Source organism: Choloepus didactylus, chromosome 18, assembly GCF_015220235.1.
Source record: "Choloepus didactylus isolate mChoDid1 chromosome 18, mChoDid1.pri, whole genome shotgun sequence".
In the NCBI taxonomy this organism is placed as follows: domain Eukaryota; kingdom Metazoa; phylum Chordata; class Mammalia; order Pilosa; family Megalonychidae; genus Choloepus; species Choloepus didactylus.
The window spans coordinates 24,925,831-24,949,303 of NC_051324.1; the positions used below are offsets into that span (position 1 = coordinate 24,925,831).

General features: G+C 52.5%; 1 protein-coding gene across 4 annotated transcripts in view; it reads left to right on the top strand.

The window, feature by feature from the left end:
• Positions 1 to 23,473, top strand: part of ABR (ABR activator of RhoGEF and GTPase) — a 192,512-nt gene that overhangs the window by 85,157 nt on the left and 83,882 nt on the right. For 3 of the 4 annotated variants that reach the window (XM_037810282.1, XM_037810286.1, XM_037810283.1), the window contains exon 2: positions 7,162 to 7,346. In XM_037810282.1, coding sequence (XP_037666210.1) covers positions 7,162 to 7,346 — 185 coding nt within the window. Of the gene's footprint in view, positions 1 to 7,161; positions 7,347 to 21,959; positions 22,167 to 23,473 lie in introns of those variants that run through there. The other variant, XM_037810284.1, reaches the window with a different exon arrangement.

Below are 23,473 nucleotides of genomic sequence, written 5' to 3' on the forward strand. Positions count from 1 at the left end.
AGTGCCCTTCTTTGTCTATTTTAATTATTCTACGTTTGAAGTCTAATTTGTCTGATATTAATATAGCTACCCTTGCACTTTTCTGGTTGTTGTTTGCATGGAATATCTTTTTCCAACCTTTCACTTTCAACCTATTTTTGTCCTGGTGTCTAAAGTGAGTCTCTTATAGACAGCATATTGATGATTCTGTTTTTTAATCCATTCTGCCAGTCTGTTGTTTTTTTATTGGGTAGTTTAATCCATTAACATTTAGTGTTATTACTGTAAGGGCAGTACTTTCTTCCACCATTTTGTCTTTTGGATTTTATATGTCATATCTTATTTTATCTCTCTCTCTCCTTTTACCCTTCCTGATAGTCTTCAATTCTACACTCTTCTCCAAACCGCTCTCTCTTATCTTTTCCTATCAGCCTGTAGCACTCCCTTTAGTATTATTTGTAGCACTGGTCTCTTATTCACAAACTCTCTCAGTGTCTGTTTGTTTGAAAATGTTTTAATCTCACCCTCATTCTTGAAGGACAGTTTTGCCAGATATAGAATTCTTGGTTGGCAGTTTTTCTCTTTCAGTATCTTAAATATATCAATCCACTGCCTTCTCACCTCCATGGTTTCTGCAGATAAATCCATACATAGTTTTATCAAGCTTCCCTTGTATGTGATGGATCACTTTTCTCTTGCTGCTTTCAGAATTCTCTCTTTGTCTTTGACATTGGACAATCTGATCAGTAAGTGTCTTTGAGTAGATTTATTGGGATCTATTCTGTTTGGGGTATGCTGTGCTTCTTGAATCTGTAATTTTATGTGTTTCATTATAGTTGGGAAATTTTCAGTGGTTATTTCTTCTATTATTCTTTCTGCCCCTTTTCCCTTCTCTTCTACTTCTGGGACACTCATGGTACGTATATTTGTGCACTTCATGTTGTCATTTAGCTCTGTAAGACCCTGCTCGTATTTTTCCATTCTTTTCCCTATCTGTTCTTTTTTGTGTAGGATTTCAGATGTCCTGTGTTCTAGTTCACTGATCCTTTCTTCTGCCTCTTCAAATCTACTGTAGTATTCCTCCATTGTGTTTTTCATCTCCTGTATTGTGCCTTTCACTTCCATTAAGTTCTGCTATTTGTTTTTTCAAGCTAATTATTTTTCACTGTCTAGGCATCTGATTTTCTTGATTACTTTATTCTGGAGCTCGTTTTTACTCTTTTACCTAGGATTTTCTTGTTGGTCGGTTTTGTTCTCTGTCTGTTCTTTGGTGTTCAGTTCAACTTATTCTAGACCACTAACATAGCTTCTATTTAGTTGATCAGAATTTTTCAGCTCTTGTTTTCTGGTTCTTGTCTATGTAACCTTTCTGTGAGTGGATCTCCCCAGATATGATCGACCCCAATCAGATATTCCCAGTCCTGACAGGCCCACGTCTCAGGAGTAGAGTGTAATCCGTGTTAAGTTCACCTGAGAATGAGATCCCGCAGGTTGTCAGATCCTCCTGGAAAGCCTGTAGACTCCGTGCTTTTCCTATCCTGTCCAGCAGGTGGCACTTGTCAGCCCACAACTCCCCACTGGTATAAAGAGGTGTCACAGGTGTCTTTAATTCTCAGCAGCCCTGTCCCTGCCAGGGGCGTGGCTGACAAGCTGTTTCTGTTATCCAGCCCCTGGGGTCTGAATTCTCTGAAGAGCCCCCACCCCCCTTGTCTTGGGGGAAGTTATGCCCTTTAGGGAATTATCTCCCCCACTAGACTTATTGCTTTGTCTCTCAGACCTATCTTTAGCTCTGCCCTTGCCTGGGTTCAGCTGCCAATTGCAAATATCTGAGGACTCCTGTAATGAGCTACTTAGATTAGAAGGAAGGGAGAGAGGGAGGGAGAGAAAGGGCGGTACTTAAGCCTGAGCATTCCGGCAGCTCAGGAATTAAATTTTAAATTCTGTTTTATTGAGATATATTCACAAACCATACAATCATCCACAGTGTACAATCACTTGTTCACAGTACCATTATACAGTTGTGCATTCATCACCACAGTCAGTTTTTGAACATTTTCATTACCACACACAAAAAAGAATAAGAATAAAAGTTAAAGTAAAAAAGAACACCCAAACATCTCATACCCCTTCATCCCTCCCTATTATTCATTTACTTTTTGTCTTCATTTTTCTACACATCTCTCCATACACTGGAGAAAGAAAGTGGGAGCCACAAGGTTTTCACAATCACATGATCACACAGTGTAAGCTACGTAGTTATACAATTGTGCTCAAAAATCAAGGATGCTGGGTTGTGGTTCAAAAGTTTCAGATATTTTCTTTTAGCTATTCCAATACACTAAAAGCTAAAAAAGGATATCTGATGGGTTATTGAAAAGTAAAAAATTAAGAGTCAGAGAGAAAGAAAGAAAAAAAAACAACAAAAAACCTTTTCAGAGCTAGACCCTAGCTTCCTGGGTTTGCAAACAAGAGTCAGAGTTCGTACCTGTTTCTGTGTGCCTCTTTTTCTTGGAGTCCAGCCCTTTTCCAGTATTCTGAACAATTGCAACTCCAGGTATCTCTTTTGTTGTTGTTGTTGTTGTTGTTAGCCCTGTCTCCTCTCTGCTGGGCCAAATCCTCTTGGTTCCTTTCATGCCTGCTCTTCATTTGTCTGCACTTGGAGCTTTTATTCAGCAGTCCAGATTTAATAATTAATTCTGCAATTGGGGCTTGGTTGAACCCCCCTCCTTACTCCCAGCATGGATTGTTTCTTTTTCCCTCTGGGAACCAGCTCCGGAACAGTCTGCCATGCCTGTGGGGGAGGGGCGCCAGCCCCCTGCTCAGGGAAACTTACAGTTCTTTGCTGCTATCTCAGCCGTTCCACTCATTCCAGACTGGTTTACGATATGTGTCCAGTTACAGAAGCCCCTGAAACAGCTGTTCCATACAGTTCCTGGCTATTTACCAGCTGCCCTAGAGGAGTAACTAAATTCCACACCTCACCATTCTGCCATCTTGTCCTGCTCCCTTGATACAATCTTAGGAATTTCTTTTTATCTCATGTAAAGTCCAGAGATAGACTGTCCTGGGGTGGTATGGGGTTTCTATAGTGTCACTAGGGATCCAGGCTTTCTGGCTCAGCCATCTTCAGTGCTGGCTGGCGTCTATCTTCTTCGTGGTTCAGCATGGCTGCTGGGGCTCCAGCCATCCCATTATGCTTTCCAAACTAGTAACAAGAAGAGAAAGCATGCAGGGGGGAGGGAGTGTACATTCCAGCTAAGTTGATCTCTTAGCAGTCTTCCTCGAAGTTCCACACATAGCCACTTTTCATGTCACTGAACAGAGCTTGGTCACATGGTCCACTCTGCTGGGAAAAGTAGTCTTAGCTGGATGTTGGGTGTCAACATCCTCCTCTGCATCATCTCTTTTGAGACCTGGTGGTCAAGCCACAGTCCACCCAGCCTTCCTATCTGGGACTTTTTGTGGCCAACCCCTGTGCTTGACAGGGTGTGTCTATCCTCCTGATTCACCAGCTTCCTTCCTTCTCTAAGGGTCGGTTTCTTCTTCTTCTCTTGTGTCCCTTTTCTGATAGGGATCTCCTGCATCTCTGACCAACTTCTGTGGCTCTCAAGGTTTTATGGAGGGTGGGGTGAAGGGAAAGTGTCCCTCCTGGGCTCCAGCCCCAGTATCTAGGAGACCGTGCAGAGGGCTCTGTGCACTTTCCCACCGTGGCGGATGAACTCCTGTGCCTCTCCCTGGCCTTGGCCATGCCTCACCCTCAGGCACCCCTCCCTCCCCAATTTGTTCAGCCTCCCCTGATGAGAGGGCTTTAGAAGGACATTCTCTGGAGGGTTGATGATAGTTAGAGGGGAGAAGATGGCATTTGTTGACAAATAGGTAAACCCGGTGTGCCGGTTTGAATGTATTGTGTCCCCCAAATGCCATTAACTTTGTGGTCTTGTGTGGGGCAGACGTTTTTGGTGCTGGTTAGATTTGTTGGAATGTGCCCCACTCAGCTGTGGGAGATGATTCTGATGAGATGTTCCCATGGAGGCGTGGCCCCACCCATTCGGGGTGGGCCTTGATCAGTGGAGCTGTATAAATGAGCTGACTCAGAGAGAGGAAACTCATGGAGTGCAGCTGGGAGTGATGTTTTGAAGAGGAGCAAGCTTGCTAGAGAGGAACATCCTGGGAGAAAGCCGTTTTGAGGCCAGAGCTTTGGAGCAGACGCCAGCTGCCTTCCCAGCTAACAGAGGTTTCCCGGATGCCATTGGCCATCCTCCAGTGAAGGTACCCGATTGCTGAGGTGTTACCTTGGACGCTTTGTGGCCTTAAGACTGTAACTGTGTAGTGAAATAAACCTCCGTTTTATAAAAGCCTATCCATCTCTGGTGTTTTGCATTCAGCAGCATTAGCAAACTAGAACACCAGGACTCAGATCCTTTCTGGGACCTCAGATAAATCTCCCTGAAACTTGGCGACCATGTGTGTAAAATTGGGATATTGAGAACCGCTTCACAGGGACAGGGTGAAGTTGGGAGGAGCAGGAGTGGTGGATGCTGGGTCTGGTGCTGTGGTGAGGATGAATTGTGCACACGCGATGGATGAGATCCTGGGACCTCCCTGTCCTACCGTGACCTGGATAGCCAGGCTTTGGCAGTGGTGGTGAGTCCTGGTGCCTGTCCTGTTGTCCCTTCTACCCCTGCCCTTGGGAGATGCCTCAGGAGTGAGGGTTCCAGCAAGTGTCCATCACCAAGTGGATGGTAAACATAATATGCTGTATCCGTACGAGGAAGTATCACTCAGCCATATAAAAGGAATGCAGTTCTGATGCATACAACCACATGGATGGACCTGGAAGACGTGTTGAGTGAAATAAGCCAGGCACAAAAGAACAAATATTGTATGAGCCCGTGTATATGAAGTGTCTAGAATATACAAATTCGTAGAGACAGAGTGTAGATTATGGGTTACCAGAGGCAGGGTGGGAGGAGTGGACAGTTACTGCTGTTGGGTAGTGGATGGTGGTGATGGTCGCACAACATTGTGAATGTAATTGACACTGCCAATTTGTGTAGTCGAAAGTGGCTAAAATGGGAAAATCGATTTTGTATGAATGTTGCCAAAATAAAAATTTGAAAAACAAGAAAAGGAAAGAAGCTACCATCTGTCTACACTGGATGAGCTGTGTACCAGCCTGCAAGCAGGGGACAGGACAAAACGACCTCCTGGGAGCCCTTCAGCCCCGGGACTGGCGTAGGCTGGCAGGATAGAGGATATTAGTTGCTTTGTGAGTGCTTGGCAGAGATTGACGGAAGGGCCCACAGCAAGGACCCAAGCCTGGGGTGAGTCTGGGCAAAAAAAAAAAAAAAAAAAAAAAAAGAATGAGTGTTGCGGGTCTGTGACCCCTGGGCCTTGGTTGGCATTGGGGAGAGTCGGTGTGGTCAGCTGGGCTATTGCTGCACCTGAGCTGTCGGCCGGGCCGGGGTCCACCTATTGCCTTCTCCAGACTTGCACCCCAGGTGCTAAGGGCAGCCTGGAGCCTCTAGGAGGGGAGATGGCAGTTACCGTGGTGTCTCTACTCCCTCCTTATGCTTCCCATGAATGGGCAGATCTCACCAAACAGCCAGGCACCCTGGCAGTACTGGGCTTGGCACTGCTGCCCCTTTAACCTCCTGCCCCCTGGAAATAACCAGTGATGGCCCCGCCTCCAGGGCAGGGGGCCCTGTTCCAGCACTGGGGTGGCGCTAGGTGCCATGGCTTTCCCATGTGTGCCTTTCTTAGGAGAACATCAGCCCATATTCCCTGACAGCTGAATGGGGCATGAGCACAGGGCCTGGGACAGGAAGTAGTTGGAGCAGGTGCGCAATGCTGGGGAAAGCTCTCAGTGGCCAGAGGGCCAGATTGGACAAGTGTGGCTGTGGCCGGGTGCCCTGCTGACCCACTGACACCGTTCTCAGGCAGCCGGCTGCCCGAGGGCGGGTGTGTTGTGTCAGAGGAGGAGGAGCCAGGGCTCTCGTGCCACGCTTGGCTCTTGGGCCTGGCAAGAGCTCTGACCTGAGCCTGCTGGTGCGTTCCAGAGCTCATTCACGGAGAGCCTGCTGCAGGTCTCCAGCTTGGGGGCACTGGGCACAGGGTGACGACAGAGCCCCATGCTCCTGCCCCAGGGGCTCGTGGACGAAGGGATGGGGTCAACCAGGGACTAGAGGCCGCGGGCAGGGATTGCAGGAGTTCTGAGCCGGGCACCTGACCTCATCCCAGGGCAAGGGAGGACAATCTGTAGGAAGCGATGTGAGCGGACAGTGGGACAGGCAGGCAGCGTGTGTTTGTGAGGCTCCACCAGCCTCCTCCACCACACTGGACCACTCCCCTGTGGGCCCAGCCCACCACCCCTGGGTGGGGGTACCCGTGCATGGGCTCTGGACCCGATGGTACTGGCAGCGCTGAGGAAGGGGTTGACGGCAGCTCGACTTCCCTGCTGCCTTTTCTTCCCTCCTTCTCTGAAGGAAGCTGCATTGAGATTATAGAAATAACTGCTGGCTTTTGAGAAGTCTGCTGTTCAACCGTGTCCCTGCCAAACCTCCGTGCCGCCTTCTCGCCCACGCGCCGCCTGCCTTGGGCTCTGTCCTGCTGGGGCCTGGTTTGGAGGGGCGAGGACCCCCTTGGGTACAGTTTCTCCATCCCCCACCCCTCACCCCGAAAACTGCTCTGGCCCCCATGAGGAAGTGGGCTCTGTGCACAAATGGTACCCGAGGAGGAGGGGCTCAGGAAGTGACATCGCTCGGCCCGCCCCCACCTCCCTACTCCCTATAAAAAGCTAAATGGTGACTCAGAGAGGAGAGTTGGAAGCGGCCTGCCTCCTGCTCCCACTGTTAATTTTTAGACTTGAAATTAGGCAGGAGGCAAAGGCAACAACAGCAGCTCCGAAGACGCGACTGACATGCGATTAAGCGGGTGGCCACGGCAGAGCTGCTCCTCCCTGGCTCCCAGCAGCCCGGGAGCGGGTGGCGAGTCTGGCGTCTGCAGCCGCTCCCCGGCCCCCCTCGAGGCCCAAGCCCCCGCGTAGCCCCTGCCCGGGCCGGGCCGTGGATGCTGCGGCTCAGGCCATGGCAGCCGGGGGCCGCCGCCGGCGCCCACTGCGCTACCAGTCCCTGGCAGCCCTCGTGGAGGACTCTCAGTGGCCTTTCTTGTTCCTTGTCTCAGACTTCAGCTACGGGGCCGACGACTTCGACGGAGAGGGGAATGAGGAGCAGAAGGGGCCCCCGGAGGGCTCGGAGACCATGCCGTACATCGACGAGTCGCCCACCATGTCGCCCCAGCTCAGCGCCCGCAGCCAGGGTGGCGGGGACAGCATCTCCCCCACCCCACCCGAGGGGCTGGCACCTGGGGTAGGTACCTGTGCTTTTCCTTCTGGGCTTTGGGAGAGGGGGCTCCTGGGATGGAGGAGTGGAAGGTCTGGGTGTGGAGGGCCGGTCTCTGCTTGGGGAGCTTAGGGGAAGCGTGGCCTTGGCTTTCTGTGTGCCCTGGTCATCTCAGGCTGGTCCCAGGTCCCTCTGCAGCTCCCCTCTGCCCCCACCTGCTGCTCTCTGTGCCATGCCTGTGCCTGGCTCTCCCTCCTCCACTGCCTTCTGTCCCCCATGCCTCCTGGACACCCTCGCCCCGTCTTTGAGCAGTCCCTTTCAGTCCCTGTCCTTAGCAGCATGTGGGGGCTCTGGGGGGACCAGGCCCTCCTCCCTGGTGCCTGGGCTGGGCAGTGGCTGCATCTGTGATCTGTGGGCTGCAGAGATACAGGAGCCGACCCCAGAGAAGCCAGGGTTGGCCTCAGTGCTCACTGGGGGGTGGAATGAGCTGCTTCTGGAGAGTTCCCTGAGGATGGGGGGCCCCATCAGCCCTGCTGTTGGCCATAGAAGAGAATTAACCCTGATGGTGTCCCCCTCTCTTCTTGACATCTGAGGTGGGAGCTCTGCTCCAGAGAGAAGCATCATATAAGGAATATGAAGTGTGTGCCTTGAGACAGGCCGGGGGCATAGAGGCTTGGAGGAGGGCTTAGAGTCCTTGTGAGCAGTGCCTGTTCCTGGTGACAGGCATGGCTGTGTCTGGATCCCACTTGTGTGGGCATGTCTGAGACAGGGAGAAAGAGATTCCTGAGGGCTGTTTTTCTGGAACTGGGGAGAAGAACCAAAGCCATTCCTCCTTGGTGGTGTATATTTTGGGGGAAGGGGTTTCAGGTGCCCGGTCCTGTTTGTTCGAGGGTTTGTCCAGGTGTGTTTCCTGGAGGTCCCCCTTCTTCCCTCCAGTACCCCCAAAGAAGCAGTCGCTGAGATGCTGTGAGATGCTTTTCCCCTCCTGCAGGGCCTGAGCACCCCCTTTCTCGGCTGGGAGCCTGCCTGGACCCCACCATTTCTCAAGAACCCCCTGCTTCCTTCTCTCCCCAGCCTCCCTGGCCACCCTCCACCCCTCTGCAGAGCTTTCACCCCCTCTTCACACACCGGGGTGGCAGATGATGGCTGTTATAGCCTTTGGCAACAGGGGCCTTGGCAACGGGCTTCCCACTTGAGGGAAGCCACTGTGTTGCCATGGGAACAGAGGCAGCGCTTGGCAGCTGCGAGGCAGCACGAGTTTGGGAAGGGGTGGTGCGGGGCGGGTGGGATGTGGAGGGGATAGGCGAGCGTGCTGGTCAGCGTCAGCTCCCCCACAGCCAGCAGTCTGGGGTGCTGCCCTTTTGCCCAAAGCAGGGCTGGCTGGTCAGACAGTCATCTTGGACACACAGGGGCCGTTTTGCTCCTGACAGAGAGGATATTCTGGAAACTGAACTGAGGCCAACCAGGGGAAAGCAAGGAGGGGAAAATCCTTGCTTGCCATCTCCGTCTTTGGGTCTTAGGCAACAGGAGGGTTCAGAGACACCCCCACCCCGGGTGACTTGGCTCATACCCACCTCCCCCACCCCCTGAGGGCAGGTATCGGAGGGTTCCCTGTGGAATCCTGACAGAGCCAGGGATGCTGGCTGAGGGTCAGAAACATGTGGCCGGATGGAGACGTTTGCTGGAGAGAGAAGGGTCTTTGCCACTTCCTTGTCCTCTCTATGCCTTCTTTCTTGCATCCTGTCCCCATTTCCTTCAGTCCAGGCACCCCTGTCACATGACCACCTGCTGGAAGTCTTATCCATTGGTTTTTAGATTCCCTGGTGAGAGGTGCTGTCAGGTGCTTTCTCCAGTGAACTGGGTTCTGGCATAATGGGAGAGGCCCCTGCCTGGAGCTTCACTTCAGGGCTGCCTGGTTTGCCTGGTGGCTCACAAGAGAATAACTTGGTTTGAGGACTTTGACATCTAGAGATGGTAAGAGTGATTTAACCTGCTAAAGTGCCTGGGGGCCCTAGGATTGACTCTAGGAGCCATGCAGGAACGGGAGCCATTTATCCATCATGGGGGTCCTAGCAAAGCTCTGGGTCCGCGGCACCCCCTGCCGGCTCCCCCCCTCCCTCCTGGAGTGCTGATTCTGCCCTTTCTGCTGCGTCTCTGGCCCCACCTAGTGGCCTCTTCAGATATTGCTCTGTACGTTGGGGAGTCTGAAAGGAGTCGACACCTCTTCCTCAGTGCTTGGGGGCTGTTTCCGTAGAAAAGGCCAAGGTTTCTGTTACTTGGGTCTGCTCATTTGGCTAGGCAGGACCCCTCTCCTCCCAGGCTTCCTGTTGGAACCTTAGGAGCAAAGAGAATTTTGGGACCAAACCAGACAATTGTTCTAGTTATTCTGATATCTGATCCTGGCAAGGCCTGGCAGCCGGGTCTTCCAAACATGACGTGCAGCCAACTTGTGTCTGGAAGCCCAGGGTTTGGTCTTACCCTCCCAGCAGCCCAGAGAATGGAAAGAGCATAAGCTTTGAGTGGATGAAAATCTACCACTTTCTAGCTGTGAGATACTGGACGGGGTCATCAGCCCTCTGAGCCTGTTTCCTTGTCTCTAACTAGTCGTGGCTGGAGGAGGATGGGCTGGGATAGCCCAGGTGGAGGACCTGTCTCACTGACAGGCTCAGTCATTGGTGCCTGAGGCCCACATGATGTTTCTCATCAGCTTTTAGAGGGGTGAGGGCAAAGAGCACTGCAAGGACCCAGGCTAGTAAAGATTTGCTGGGTAATGGATGCATCTGCTTCAATACCCTCCTTTCTGGGGTTGGGTTGGTCTTGCCAGTATGGTGGCCCCAGATGAAGCTGGGACCCTGTAGTGTTGGCCCTGGGACACGCCCTCCTCACGCCCCTCTGAAGCCTTGCCCTGCTGCCCTCATCTTAGTCTGTGTCACAGAGATGTGCAGCCCCCGGAGGTATCAGAGTGAAACCTGAAGCCAGGGGTACGGTGGTGCAAACCCCTGCCCGGTAGACCCCTCACTCTCCCCAAGGCTGAGCAGGGTGAGGGTCACAGACCACCGGTGGTTCAGTTCACTTAAGAGTGCCCAGTATCACCCTGGGAAGGGGGCCAGGGACTCTCTGTCTCAGCTGACAAGTGGGGGGCATGGGTTCCCCCGCCAAGTCCATGGTCCTACAGAAAAGCTCACTCCCCACAGGCCCTACATAGACTTCTCCATCTCCCCTCCTGGGAGGTGCTGTGTAAAGGGGCCACAAGGCAAAGAGGAAGATTTGGGATTTGTCCCAACTCTACTACTTTCTAGCTTGTGTGAACTGGGGGCTGCCACTCACCCTCTGAGCTCCACTGAGAATCATTTCCTCCCTTCCTGAACTCACATGATTCTCGTGAGGTTTTGATGAACGGTGTTAGGTGGCAAACTCTGTAAGTTGTGAAGTCTGTATATGCTAGTGGGGGTGTTCAATGTCAAGCTCCTTTTATACCAAAATCCTAAGGTACCCAGAGACAGGTCAAAGGGTGTCTAATAAAATGCTAAAGTGTGGAGTTCAGATTCCAGCTGGAAGGAGGGTGCAAAAATAGGAGTAGAGGGGAGTTGATATGATCACCCCCTTTGTCCTCCTTCCCTTCCTCTCCTCCTCCTTCTCCTCCTCCTCCTCACTCAGTGTGACTGGTGCTGAGCCCTTTACATGCGTTGTCTCATTTAAGGCCCATGAGAACCCCACAAGGTAGGTGCTATTATCATCTTCATCTTTATTCCTCGTTGAGAAGAAACAGAGGCTCAGGGAGGTAACATAATTTGCCCAAGGTTATGCCGCCAGTGACACCAGAGCAATTGTTTGAACTTGGACCTTCTCGATATTAGAACCCATGGCACACTGCCGGGTCTCACTCATTCACCTCCCTTGTGAAGCCTTGACAGCCCAGCACTGGTCCCCCTGTTGGGGAAGTGCACGCCGTTCCTATGGGGCAGGTCTGCCCCGCGAGATCAGGAGCCCTCAAGAGCCAGTGACTTGAGCCCTGCTGTCTCTGTGGCTGCCTCAGCAGCCCCCCAGCTCAGAGACTTGTGCCTAGTGGTGACCCCTGGTGTCTGTGGAATTGAACCAAGTAGAGGGGATGGCCAGTGAGGAGGAAGGGGGTACAGATGCTGTGTTGGGGTGAAGCTGGGAAGAATTGCTGCCTCCTGCCTTTGAAGGCTTGGGGCTTAGGACTTGAGGTTGCAAAACAAGGAGCTTGCCCCTGGGTCAATGGAGAGGCCATGTGGGGAGCTGGGAGCATCTGAGAATGCGCCCCCTTCTACTCCCTTCAGACTGTGCAAAGCTTGAGTGGGACACACAGGAGATTCCCCAGAAGCTTCCAGCTTCCAAACTCCTGGTGACACAGCCTTGCTCCTCCTTTCTCCCCTTTCCAGCTCCTTGGTTCCTGCTGTGAAGGAAAGGAGACTCACCAGTTCCTCCCCCTCCATGCTAGGAGCCCTGGGCTTCACTGCCATTTAACTCCTACAACCACTGAGGGAGCCCCCTCCGGTTTGTAGATGAGAAAACTAAGGCTCAGGGTGGGGTGGCTCCTTGGCTTGTCCCCTTTGGGAAGTAGGTAGGAGTGGAGCTAGGATCCAAGCCCAGGTGTTTTCTGCCATCCCCCCATAGCCCCAGCCCCCATCAGACCGAGGTCCCTGGTTGAGACCCCCAGGTCCCTCACAGCACGTCCTCCCTGGCCCTCCGCTGGCCTGGCCCATCCCTGCTTTCCCGCCTGGCTCACCTGGCTCACCCTCCACACTGCCTGCCCTCATAAACCGGACCTGGTGGGCTGGGCTCGTCCCTGAGGCTCTCACAGCCTGCCTGGGACCCTCTCCCTGCTAGTGTGCAGCCATCAGCGCCCATTAAGGTATTTCACATCTGCCAATAGTACCATTTATTCCATAAAGGTTTGCTGATCTCCTAAAGTCCCAGGCACCGTGAATACGATGGGGAGCAGAACGAGACCCTTCTCTGAGTCTGGGGGGGGGGGACTGTTGGGGGGAGGGAAGTGACCCAAAAAATCACAACATCAGGTGTTAAATTGTCCCTGACACATGCGCTGTGAGAGCCACAAAGATCCTCGTCACACTCTTCGTGTTTGAGGTTTTCTGCCCCACAGAAGGGAGCCAGGCTCCAGAGGCAGACGCTGGGCCTCTGGGTTTGTGCCGTCCCTGTTCTCCTGCATCCTCACCTAGTTTTTCCATTAGTGGGTGCTAGCGAGACCACAGCATCTCCCTTTTGTTAATCTCGGGTGGTTACTGACCAGTTGCTTCTCCCTGTGTGTGAGCACTCACCCAGGGGGCTCACTCTCCAGCCCGTGTGCAGAAAGAAAGAGTAGAAACACTTTTGCAGCACTTACTAAGTGCCAGGCACTGACTGTTACAGCGCTTTAGAAATATCAACTCGTTTAGTCCTCACCATAACCCGCTGAGGAGGCACCATTACTGCCCATTTTACAGATGTGGAAACCAAGGCACAGTGAGGTTACATAATCTGCCTCAGCTCACACAGCTAGTGAGTGGAAGGGTCCTCGTAACCACTGCTCTCTGCTGCCTTGTAATTACAATTTTCAAATCTGCATGATATTGCCACTAAGATGCTTATTCTACTTTAGAACATTTATTCATTTTAGCTTCCTTGCTTTCCCTCTTTCTGGCTGAGTGACTTTGAGCAACCTGTTGAGCCTCAGTCCCCTCCCTCTGCTCTGAAAGAGGATAAAAACCTCCTATCTAGAAGGGCTGTCATGAGGACCAAGGGACATTAACAACTGTGAAGACGCTCAGTGCTGCGTCACACAGAGAACCCACTCCCGAGGTGACAGTCAACCCTGACTCTCACCCAGGAAGTGGACCCCCGGTCTCTTGTGGGTGCCTAGCTCTGGCCACCCTTGGGCTTTCCCCTCCCTGGTGTAGTCCTGGCAGGGATATGGCAGCTCCGGCAGCATCCCTGCTGGGTGCAGAGGGCTCGGAGTGCTGCTGACACGGGGAACTCTGAGGGAAGAGAGAGGCATGGGGAGGGGGGTCTCGAGTTGCTTTGGGGCATTTCCCACTTTGCCATGATCTGCCTCCCACCCCCCCACCTGCCTTGACAGTTTCTGCCTAAAGCACTGAGCTCCCCATGTCATCACAGACCCACTCCCAGGGGTTCGTGGGGCTGAGGAATAAGGAAATGACAGAAAATACAGATAAAATGGCTCTTGGCCTGCTGTGTTCGGCTCTGGTGAATGCTCACCCCGCCTCTCACCGTGCAACCTGCTTTCTGGTAGTGGGGTGTTTCTGGAGCAAGGCTTCTCAGCCTCAGCAACCCTGAAACTTGGAGCCAGATGACTTTTCATAGTGGGGCGCTGCTCTCTACATTGTAGGATGGTTAGCCACACCCCTGACCTCCACCTACCAGATGCCAGTAGCACATGCCAGTCGTGACAATCAAGATCCCCTCTGGTTGAGAACCACTGGTCTAGAGGGAGGTCAGAAAGGTGAGGGTTCTAGAACAGTGGTTCCCACTGGAGGGCAGGGAAGATTCTGTCCCCCAGGGGACATTGAGCATTAACCAAGTGGTAAAAAGTAGGTGCTCAGAAAACATTTGTTCTGGGTGCAGTAGGGAATTAACATGAACAAGCCCCCGTCCATCTCTCTATTTCCAGGCCACCTATGACAACGGCCTTGAGGAAGGAGTCATGTGCCCTCAGATGGGGACATCAGGGAGTGGACCGTGTAGTCGTGGCCTCGGAGTGGTGTTCTGCCCAGTCACCAGGCAGGAAGGACATTCTGGGCAAAGGATGTGTGCAAGTTCGAGGACATGGGAAAAGCCCTAGGGAGTCTTGAAAGAAGATGATGGTCTGGTGGGGCCAGTATATTGGGTTCCTCAGAAGAAATGGAAGGGGAAGCTGGGAGTGGCCTCAGTCTCCCCCTCCTGGAGCACCCCATCCCTATGGCCAAAGAAGAAGAGGAGGATTGGCTGGTGGCTCCCTGAGGGTAACACATGCTGGCACAGCCCCACGCGGACTAGCTTCTTTAGTCCTCACAGCAACCCCAGGGCTGGTGCAGGGATCATCCCCATTTGACAGATGAGAAAACTGAGGCACAGGGGTTTAAATGACTTGTCAAAGGTCACACAGCTGGCAAGTGGCAGGCTAGGATTCAGACCCAGAATCCAGGGTGGGGGAGATTGTTTTGGTTTGTTTTTCTATAAAAACAGTATGGTGTACTGGCTTATAACCAACAATTGTTTTCTATAATTGAACTCAATCTACGATGTTTTGAGTGGCTTCTGCTGTTAACGGAAGGGAAGGCAGAGGGGGGAGCAGGGTCACTGTGGAGATGATGGGTCTGATTCTACCTGTGGCTGGAGCGACTCCTGCCTGCCTTGGCATCTGCACCCTGGGTTTAATTCTCAGTGGCCCAGTATCTACTGAGCTCCAGAAAATCTTCATGGAGACAGGGCTTGAGCTTCTGCCAAGGAAGTTGGAAGGGCCAGAAATATAGGCAAGAGGAGGGAGAAGGTGCTTCGGGCACGACCAAAGACCTGCCGATGAGAATGTGCCTGGCCCTTTTGGGGAGGGCAAGAAGCAGAGGCTGTTTTAGAGTCCTTGGCAGTTTGATCGGTTGAATCATCAGCAGAGGCCTTTGTTTGGCTTGACTTGGTGATTTCCTGCTGGGCACTAAGTGAACAATGTTTTAGAAAGAGTAGTCTGATATCAGCTAGAAGCATGCCTTGAAGAACAGTCATGCCACTCACTGCTTAAAATCCTTCAGTGCCTCCCCTTTGCCCTTATGTCAAACCCAAGCCCTTAGCAGAACTTTTTAGGCCCTGCCTGACCTGACCCCTAGCTCCCTGCCTACTATCTCTGTGGCCTCCTTACCAACCTCCCCCCACGAGAATGTGAGAACCATATGAGAATGATTTTATCAGTTTTGTAGCAAAACGTTTGCTCCCCCGATGCCTGGAACTTTGCCTGGCACATAGTAGGTGTTCAATAAAGGCTGGTTGAATGAATGAATGGCCACTCATTGCCCCCTAGCCAGACTGAAGCCTCACAGCCTTCCCTCCCTGCCCCTCGGTCCCCACCAGCATGGCTAACTCCCATTCATTTTTTTTTTTTTAGGTTTGCATCCAAAAAAATTATTGCAGAAAAAAGTTTATGCTTACATGAATACATAAAGATATCTTAGGCTTAATACTTAAAAAGCTACTGTCATGTTATTTTTTGGCCAGTTGTCCAGATAATTACATTTTTTATACTACTTTACAAACTTACAACCTTGGAGAAATGTAAACTATAGTTTCCAAGACACAGTTTTGTATTCTGTGTTACATGTACTTACAACCAATAATTGTACTTTTCAAAAAAATAAGATTTACAAGTAAGAGGAAATGACTTTTTTTTTTTTAAATTAAATTCAGTTTTATTGAGATATAGTCACATACCATACAATCATCTATGGTGTACAATCAGTTGTTCACAGTCCCATGGAAATGACTGTCTTTTTTGAAATAAAAGCAGTTCGTGAACTATAAAAGAATGAGCCATAACACATAAAACTTTCATTTTAAAATAATGTAAATTAGGCAAAAACAAAAACAGAGAACCAAAAAAAACCTTTTAAACTGAGACAGTAATTCAAAATTGTACAAATGCTTTCCTGATTTGAAGAGATGAGGGAAAAAATGACATTTAAAACTTAAAGATTAAAATAATTTACTATTTAAACCTAGTATTCCTGCGTATTTTTTCACAATATGTATATGATCCTGGAACAAGCATCACACTTCTTATTAACAATGTGTACATTTGAAAATAAATATTTACAAATATTTCAAAACAAATCCCTCAAGATGATATTTAAAAATGACAATCAGGGAAACTGAGTAACATGTAACATGTAGGAATAACGGTTTCTTGAAGATTAAGTTTTCCCTTCATTGTTTGTTACTCGGAAGTCTTCTTTATGCACAAGTTGCTTCTTAGGTGGTTCTCTTACTGAGCCAAGCATCCTGATGGGCCAAATCCAGTTTCATTTTCTCCAGTACCCTGATGGGCCAAATCCAGTTTCATTTTCTCCAGTACTGGGCAAACTTGTGAATCTGTTCTACCGCTGCGGCAAACAGAGCATGGACACTTAATGCTGCACGTAATGCACTGCCTCTCCATCAGCCAGGTCGAGGCGGAATGTATCTTCAGCAGTTCTATGCTGCGATCTCAGCCATTCCACCCATTCCTGACTGGTGTACAACGTGTGTCCAGTCACGGATGTCCCCCAGATGGTTGTTCCAGACTATTTTCTAGTTATTCCTGGCTATTTACTAGTTGTTCTAGGGGACTAACTAAATTCCACACACCTCTGTGCTGCCATCTTGCCCCGCCCTCCTCCTGTTCATTTTTAGGTGTTTGTTTTAAGGTTGCTGCCTCGAGAGCCTTCTGTGACTTCCCCTTTGCTGGATCAGATGCAGCTGTCTCGTGCTCCCAGAACTCACTCTATTTTCCCAATCATAGCACTTGCCTCACTTCTTTTTTTAACTTCTTTGTTTTCCTTGATTACATCACTACAATTTCTATATTTACAGAAATATGTAACACAGAAAATGAAAGTCTCCTTAAGTCTCATCCTACAGAGAGAACCTCTGGCTCTTCTCATTTTATAATTTGTGTGTGTGTGTGTGTGTGTGTGTGTGTGTGTGTGTGTGTGTGTGTGTGTATCTTAATGGGATTGTACTCCCCATACTCAATTTGCTTTTGCTATTTTACTTGAGTCTTGGATATCTTTCATGTCAGTATTTAAAGATCTACCTTATTCTTCTTTGTGACTGTATATAGTATTTCATTTTATGGATATACCATGATTCATTTAACCAATCCCCTTCTGATGGACATGGGGTGATTTTCAGTCTGTCATTGGTAGAAACATTACTGCAGTGAACATCTTTGTATATTTATCTTTGTGCCCTTGTGGAAATATTTTTGCAGGAAAAAACCTTGAAGTGGAATTTCTGGGTCAGAGGGTGTGGACCTTTTAAAAATCACAACAGATATTTGCATTCCAGAAGGGCTGTACCTTGGCGCCATAGCTCTGCACTGTGCCTCCCCCCAGGGTCACCCTCCCCTGGCACTGTCTGGGCTCACAGTTGTCAGCCTGCCTGCGGGGCTCCAAAGTCAGACAGTGTCCGCTGTTGAGGCTGTATTCTGAGTGGTAGCACAATGCCTGGTACACAGCAGGCAATTAATAAATACTTGTCAATTGAGTGGGGTAGGGGAGGATGGGTTGGAGGATGAGCCTGAGAGAAGGCCCTTGTAGTTGGAGCAGTGAACACTGGGATCTTTGATTGTGTGGGCATCTTTGTGCGGGCTTCGCAGGTGTCAGGAATCTCAATTGGTGGCCCATTGCCCTGGGGTGTCCATGCCCCTTTCCCTCCAGTCTACTTCTCCAGGGTTCTCTCCTGCCCCTTTTCTCTCCTGTCCTCCCCAGTGTGCCTCTTGGTTTCCTTAAGAAACCATTTCACTTCAGGCCTTCCTCCCTCGCCCAAGCTCTCCCCTCTACTGGAAACCCTTTCCCTTTTTCTCAGACTCATGTTCATCCTTCGGGAGGCTGCTCAGAAGTCACCTCTCCTTAAAGCTTTCCTCTCAGGTGGGGATAGCACCTTCCTCCTCTGTTCCCACAGTGCTTGGAAAATGAGGACACAGCCTCGTTTGTTCATATGGCCTTCACCCCCTGTAGATGGAGAGTGCTCTAAGCGGCAAGAGCTGTGTCTCACCGATTTGTGTGTCTGCAGTTTCAGGCCCAGAGGTAAGGCATGGAAGGCCTTCTTTGGGTATGAATGAAAGAACGAACAAATGATCAAACAGATAGATGGACAGACAACAGCAGAAGTCACAGTGGGATGTTATTGCAGTTGTGTAGGTGTAAGATGCTGCAAACCTTTGTTCAGGTGACGGCTTTGGTAAAGGAAAAGAAGGAAGAGCCAATGGGACTTGGTAGAAGGGATGTGGGGCCCAAGAGAAGGAAAAGTCACAAGATGGTGGCCATGCCAACAGAAGTGGAGGAGCCAGAAGGGGGAGCTGGCTGAGGGAGGAAGAAGGTTTGTTTGGTTTTGGATACGTTGAAGGGTGTGAGGAGGTCTAGTTGACAGTGCAGATGCCAAACCTGGAGCTGAGCAAGATGCTGGGGCCGGAGGCGGCCATGGGGCAACATTGGCCTAGGGGTGGCAATTCATAACTTGAGAAGGGATTTCTCCAAGCATGGAGATCAGAGGGCTGAGGTCTGAGGCCTGGGTCCCAGGCAGGTGACTCCACAGAAAGAAGAGCCAGCCAAGGAGAATATGGAGGGGTCTGAGGGAGCACCAGCATGGTCGTGGGGTTGGAGGGATTTGAGGAAGTAGAGGCACAGAGGTCAAGGAGGAGAGGGGAGCCTCTGGCTTTGGAATAGGGCAGTTTTGGAGGCCTTTGGAGTGGACTGCTTCTGTGCAGAGCAGGTCAGGGTCCATCCAGGCTGAAAGGCAGAGTGTGGAGAACAGAGGGTGGAGGCTCAGGCCCAGGGCATGGAGACGCTGGCTTGGGGCATCTGTTGGGGAAAGGGAGGGAGCACCGTTGGGACTTGTGAGTCACTTCCCCTCTGCTGGGAGGACTGAGGGCCTCCGAATGGAGTCTGTGTGCCTGATAGAGAGGGCATTCTGTTTCTGGTTACTCACTGGAATTTCCCGCCAACTGGGGGTGAGATGGGAATTGAACTGCCTCAGATGCTCAGGGAGCAGCCTCGGTGGTGTTTTGGGATTCGGGGAAGAAGTGGATGCTAATTCCCACCATGCTGGGTAGAGGGGTGGAAATGGAGTTGGGGATACTCTAGGAGACATCTAAGGGCGCCTCACGCTCTCATGGGTGGGGAAGGGACACAGGAGGGACCCTGCAGTGTGAGGCACCCCTCCCCCGCTGCCCACCCGTCTCACCTGTGGGGGCAGCCTTTACCATGTGTTTGGGGCCTGCAGGCCCAGAGATGGAAACTGTGGCAGAGAGCCCTGAGCTGGCACACTTGTTCCTTGGGGAATGCCGGTCCCAGTTGTTCCCAAGCTCTGGGAACAGCCTCATCCGCCCAAACCAAATGAGGAATTGTGGCTCCAAGGGCCCTTCAGATGTGCCCCGGCTATTTATAGCCCAGCCAGGGCAGGGATCAGGAAAACCAGGGACTGGAGCAGAGAGGGTGGGGTGGGGTGTGGGGTGGGGTGACCAAGGTCCACCAGCCTGAGAGTTCCAGAGAACCCACCCCAATTCCCTCAGCCCATAATTCAGCATTGGTAGCTTGGAGGAGCCTGTCTGTCGTGCGGGCAGGTTCTTTGCTGCCAAAAGAATGACAGGAGCCTCACGTAAGGCTCAGAGCTTGCACTGATTTTGGGAGGCAGGGATAAGAAATCTCACATTCTTATGTACCACCCCCCACCCCCCAATCTGGGAGGCTCAGCAAAGGACCCTGTTTTCAGGGCATGGTGCCAGGTGGTCCCAGGATGGCGCATGGTTGACTCTCCTTTGGAAACAGCTTAACAGTTTGGTTCTTGTCCCTTGCCACCTGACAGGGGACGTGAAAGACTCATAAAGGAAGCCAGGAGGTATTGGTGGACAGCCTGGGACACTGCATCATTAGAGCCACACTGGCTGGTCCTGGCCACAGGGTAGTGGAAGCTCAGATAATGGAGAGAGAACTGTGATCTGGAAGCATCAGGAAAATTTCAAGGGAATTGCTGGCTGGAAATGAGGTTGGGAGGCTGGTGAGAGATGGGGGATTAGGTTGAGTGTGGGCTGGAACTTCAGGGGTCAGCACCCAGAATCCTGAATTATTCTTGATATACCTGGTGGGTGACACCTGTCATACAGGTTAATGAACATAGTGATGGGTTGAGAGAGTATGAAGCTATATCTGTTTCCAAGATGCCAGGTCCAATGAGAAAATGGGACACAGAAACATTCAGGGAACCCTCTCTCATGCACACACACCACACACACATATCTACCAACCTTCTAAGAAACAACCAGCTGCAAAAAAGAAAGGCAGCAAACCTGGCCTGGGGCCTTAATTCAGTGCACAGATGTGCTTCATTTGACATGCACCATATTTTTAAAAAACTTAAATATTTGGCCATCATTTTAAAATTGGGAGATTTTACCTAAGAATCCAGATTTCTAGCTTCTCTTGAACAATCCAAGATGGGGTGGCCTTGAGCCTACATTCCCTCAGGCACGTCAGCGGGAGCTGCATGATGGTTCTCCAACTCACCCAGTCCCTACCTAGCTCACCTCACCAATTTACCTTACCTGTGCCCTCATCGCTGCTGGGATATGCAACCCCTGCCCTGGATCTTCTGTTGTGAAAGAACTTTTCTTGGGTGCTGCCTCTGAATTCCTTCCTGGTGAGAGTGGGTGCATGTGTGTCTCAGGAATCAGGCCCATGAGACCAGAAGGTGCACTTCACCCTCTGGGTGAATTTAGCTTCTATAAGCTCTGAAGAAGCCAAGGGAGTGGGCAGGGTTGGCAATGCCACCTCCCCTGGGTTCTGTGTGCCCTCTCCTTGCAGGGCAGGCTTTAAGGGGCTGAGGCCCCTCTCTTGGGATGATAACTCCCCCAAAGGTGGCCTTACTCATCTGAGCAGTTTCGCGAGGCCAGGTGTGTCCACCGCAGGCTGTGCATGGTGGCCGGGCTGGATGCCCAGGCTGCCGGCCGTTGTGGACCTGACCTGGGAAGGCAGGAGGAGGCCTCTGTGCACAAAGCCTTGCTGATCCCATCCTGGTGAGGATGGAAACTGTGGTTTCTCACCAGGCCCTGGCCTCTCCTCCCAGCCAAGGTGTCGGAGCCTGTGGCAGAGGTGAGAAGGGGTTCAAGCTTGCCAGCCCCACGTGCATCTTGGGGTTGGCCCAGAGAGGCTGTGCGGAGAGGCCGCCCCTCCCCTCGGCTGCCGCTCGGCTCTGGCGAGGGGTTGTAAATAAAGCCTGTCTCTGCGAGCAGACCTTCCCCCTGCGCCCGGCCCGTCTGCGGCCTCGCTCCCTCCCTCCTCCGCTCTCCAGAAGGCCCCGCCAGCCGGCATGCCCGGTGACCACAGAGAGGGAACGGCTCCACCTCGCAAGTCAAGACGTGCATTTCCTGTGTATTAATAGCAGGCGCAAAGCTCGGAGTCCAGAAAGGGCGGGCTTTGCGGGGCCGGGGCCGGCGGCGGCGGCGGGAGCCGAGGGAGCCGGCGGGAGCTGGAGGGCGCGGAGCGCGGCGGCTGCACTGGGGCCTCCCCGACCGCGTCCCGGCAGCGCCCGGGCCAGGAAAGGGCCGCGCGGCCGCCGACGGGGTTTCCTTTTCCTCCACCCGGCGCCCGTTTATCTCCAGTGACAGCCCCGAAATTTCGGCGGCGGCGACGGCGATCCCCACGGAGAGGCCGCCGGGGCCGGCTGGGGCCGCCCTGCAGGACTCGCTTCCCCTTTCTCGGGGTGGGGACGCGCGGGAGGCGGGACCGCAGCCCGGGCGCACGGAGGGTTGGAGAGCGGCGGCAGGAAAAGGTTCATAATGGAGCCTTTCATCGGGAGCCTGTGGCCAGGTGCCAGGACTGACTCCGGGGAGGCCAGCATGCTGGTTTAGGCCTGCCCTGCGAGCTCTTCCCTCGCTCTCTCGTCTCTCTCGCGCCGACCGCTGCTGCTGCGTGCACCCTGCTTCCTGTTTGCCCTCCGCGGGCTCCGGCTGCCATGGAGGAGGAAGAGGAGGCAATAGGCTTGCTGGACAAGGTTCTAGAGGATGAAGATGTGTTTCTCCTGGAGGAGTGTGAGCTGGGAACCCCGACCAGCCCCGCCTCAGGGTCCCCCTTCTTGATGGCTGTGAAGGTGGGAACGTGACACGCCCTGGATGCTTGTCGGGGAGGGGGCAGGGCTGGCGGCGCCGACTGCCGAAGCCGTGTGCGGGCAGAAATGGCTGATTTGTGCACCAACCTCGTGGCTGAGTGGAAGCACCGCACTCGGTCAGAGTGGGGCGGGCGCGGGGATGCCAGGGGCTGGGCTCCGCGGGCAGCTGTTCCTCTGGCCAGCTGTGCTGGGGGCTTTCTCCGGCAGTGACATGAGTCACCTGGTGTCAGCATGTGGCCCCCCAGAGGAGCTGGCTGACTTGAAACTAGGAGGCAGTAATTCATGTTTCCATGGCAACACAGGGTTAAGAGCAGTCATGGAGTATGGGCCAAGGGGACCACCCCCTTTCCCAGTCAGGGCTTTGGGTAAATCTGGGCTGGGACAGGAGACTATTTGGAGAGGTCAAGAGCCAGAGGTTACCAGGCTTCCTCCAAGGAAAAGGATTGGATCAGCTGAGGAGGGGGTGGTAACAGCTGGCCTTGAGGCAGGACCCAGGGTTTAGATGCTTTTCCCAAGGTGGGCATAGGCAGGAAGCATCTGCCAGACCCCAGCCCACCCACTTGGGGGCTGCGGGCATCCTCAGCGGCAGTGCCACTGCCCTGTCAGAAAGGTTGCGTCGGGAAGGAGAGCAGGAGGGCAGTGTTTGTATCAATCCCCTCTGCCCCCTCCCCAGGGCCAGGGCTCTCCCGTGATAGGACACCAGCTCTGCCTGAGCCTGGCTTGGCAGAGCCCATTCATCCTTTCTCCCACCCGGACCCACTTCTTAGAGCTCTAACTTTAGCCTGGTGCTCAGCTCCTCTCACTTCAGTGGCTGCGAGGGAGAGCCCGTGAGGTTGTGTGTATGGCGCAGAGTTCCCGGACTGCAAAGCAGGCTGCCTGCGAGGGAGCAATTGCCCCATAGGTCCTGCCGGCCCAGGCAGCACTGCACCCTGGAGGGCACGGTGCAGCACGCACGGCTGGGGGCAGGGGACTGGCACTGCCCCTCTCTGGACCCGCTGTCCCTCACTGTAAGACGGGTGCACAGTCCCGCCCTGCCCCCACCACAGTGTGGCTCTGAGGAGGAGCTTTCTGAGGTAAAAATAGACTACAGACCCGTGTGGTAGATGATGGCTGATGTCGATGGCTGATGGTGTGGAGTCTGGGTGGGGCAGTGGCTGCAGGCTTGGGTGGGGAGCAGAGAGGAGCTCTAATGGGAGACTGGCGGTGGCTGGCATGCCACACCTTGGTCTCTGCCTCCGACCGTTGGGGGGTAAGTCACCTCTCTCATTTGGCCCATTAAGGCCTCTGCT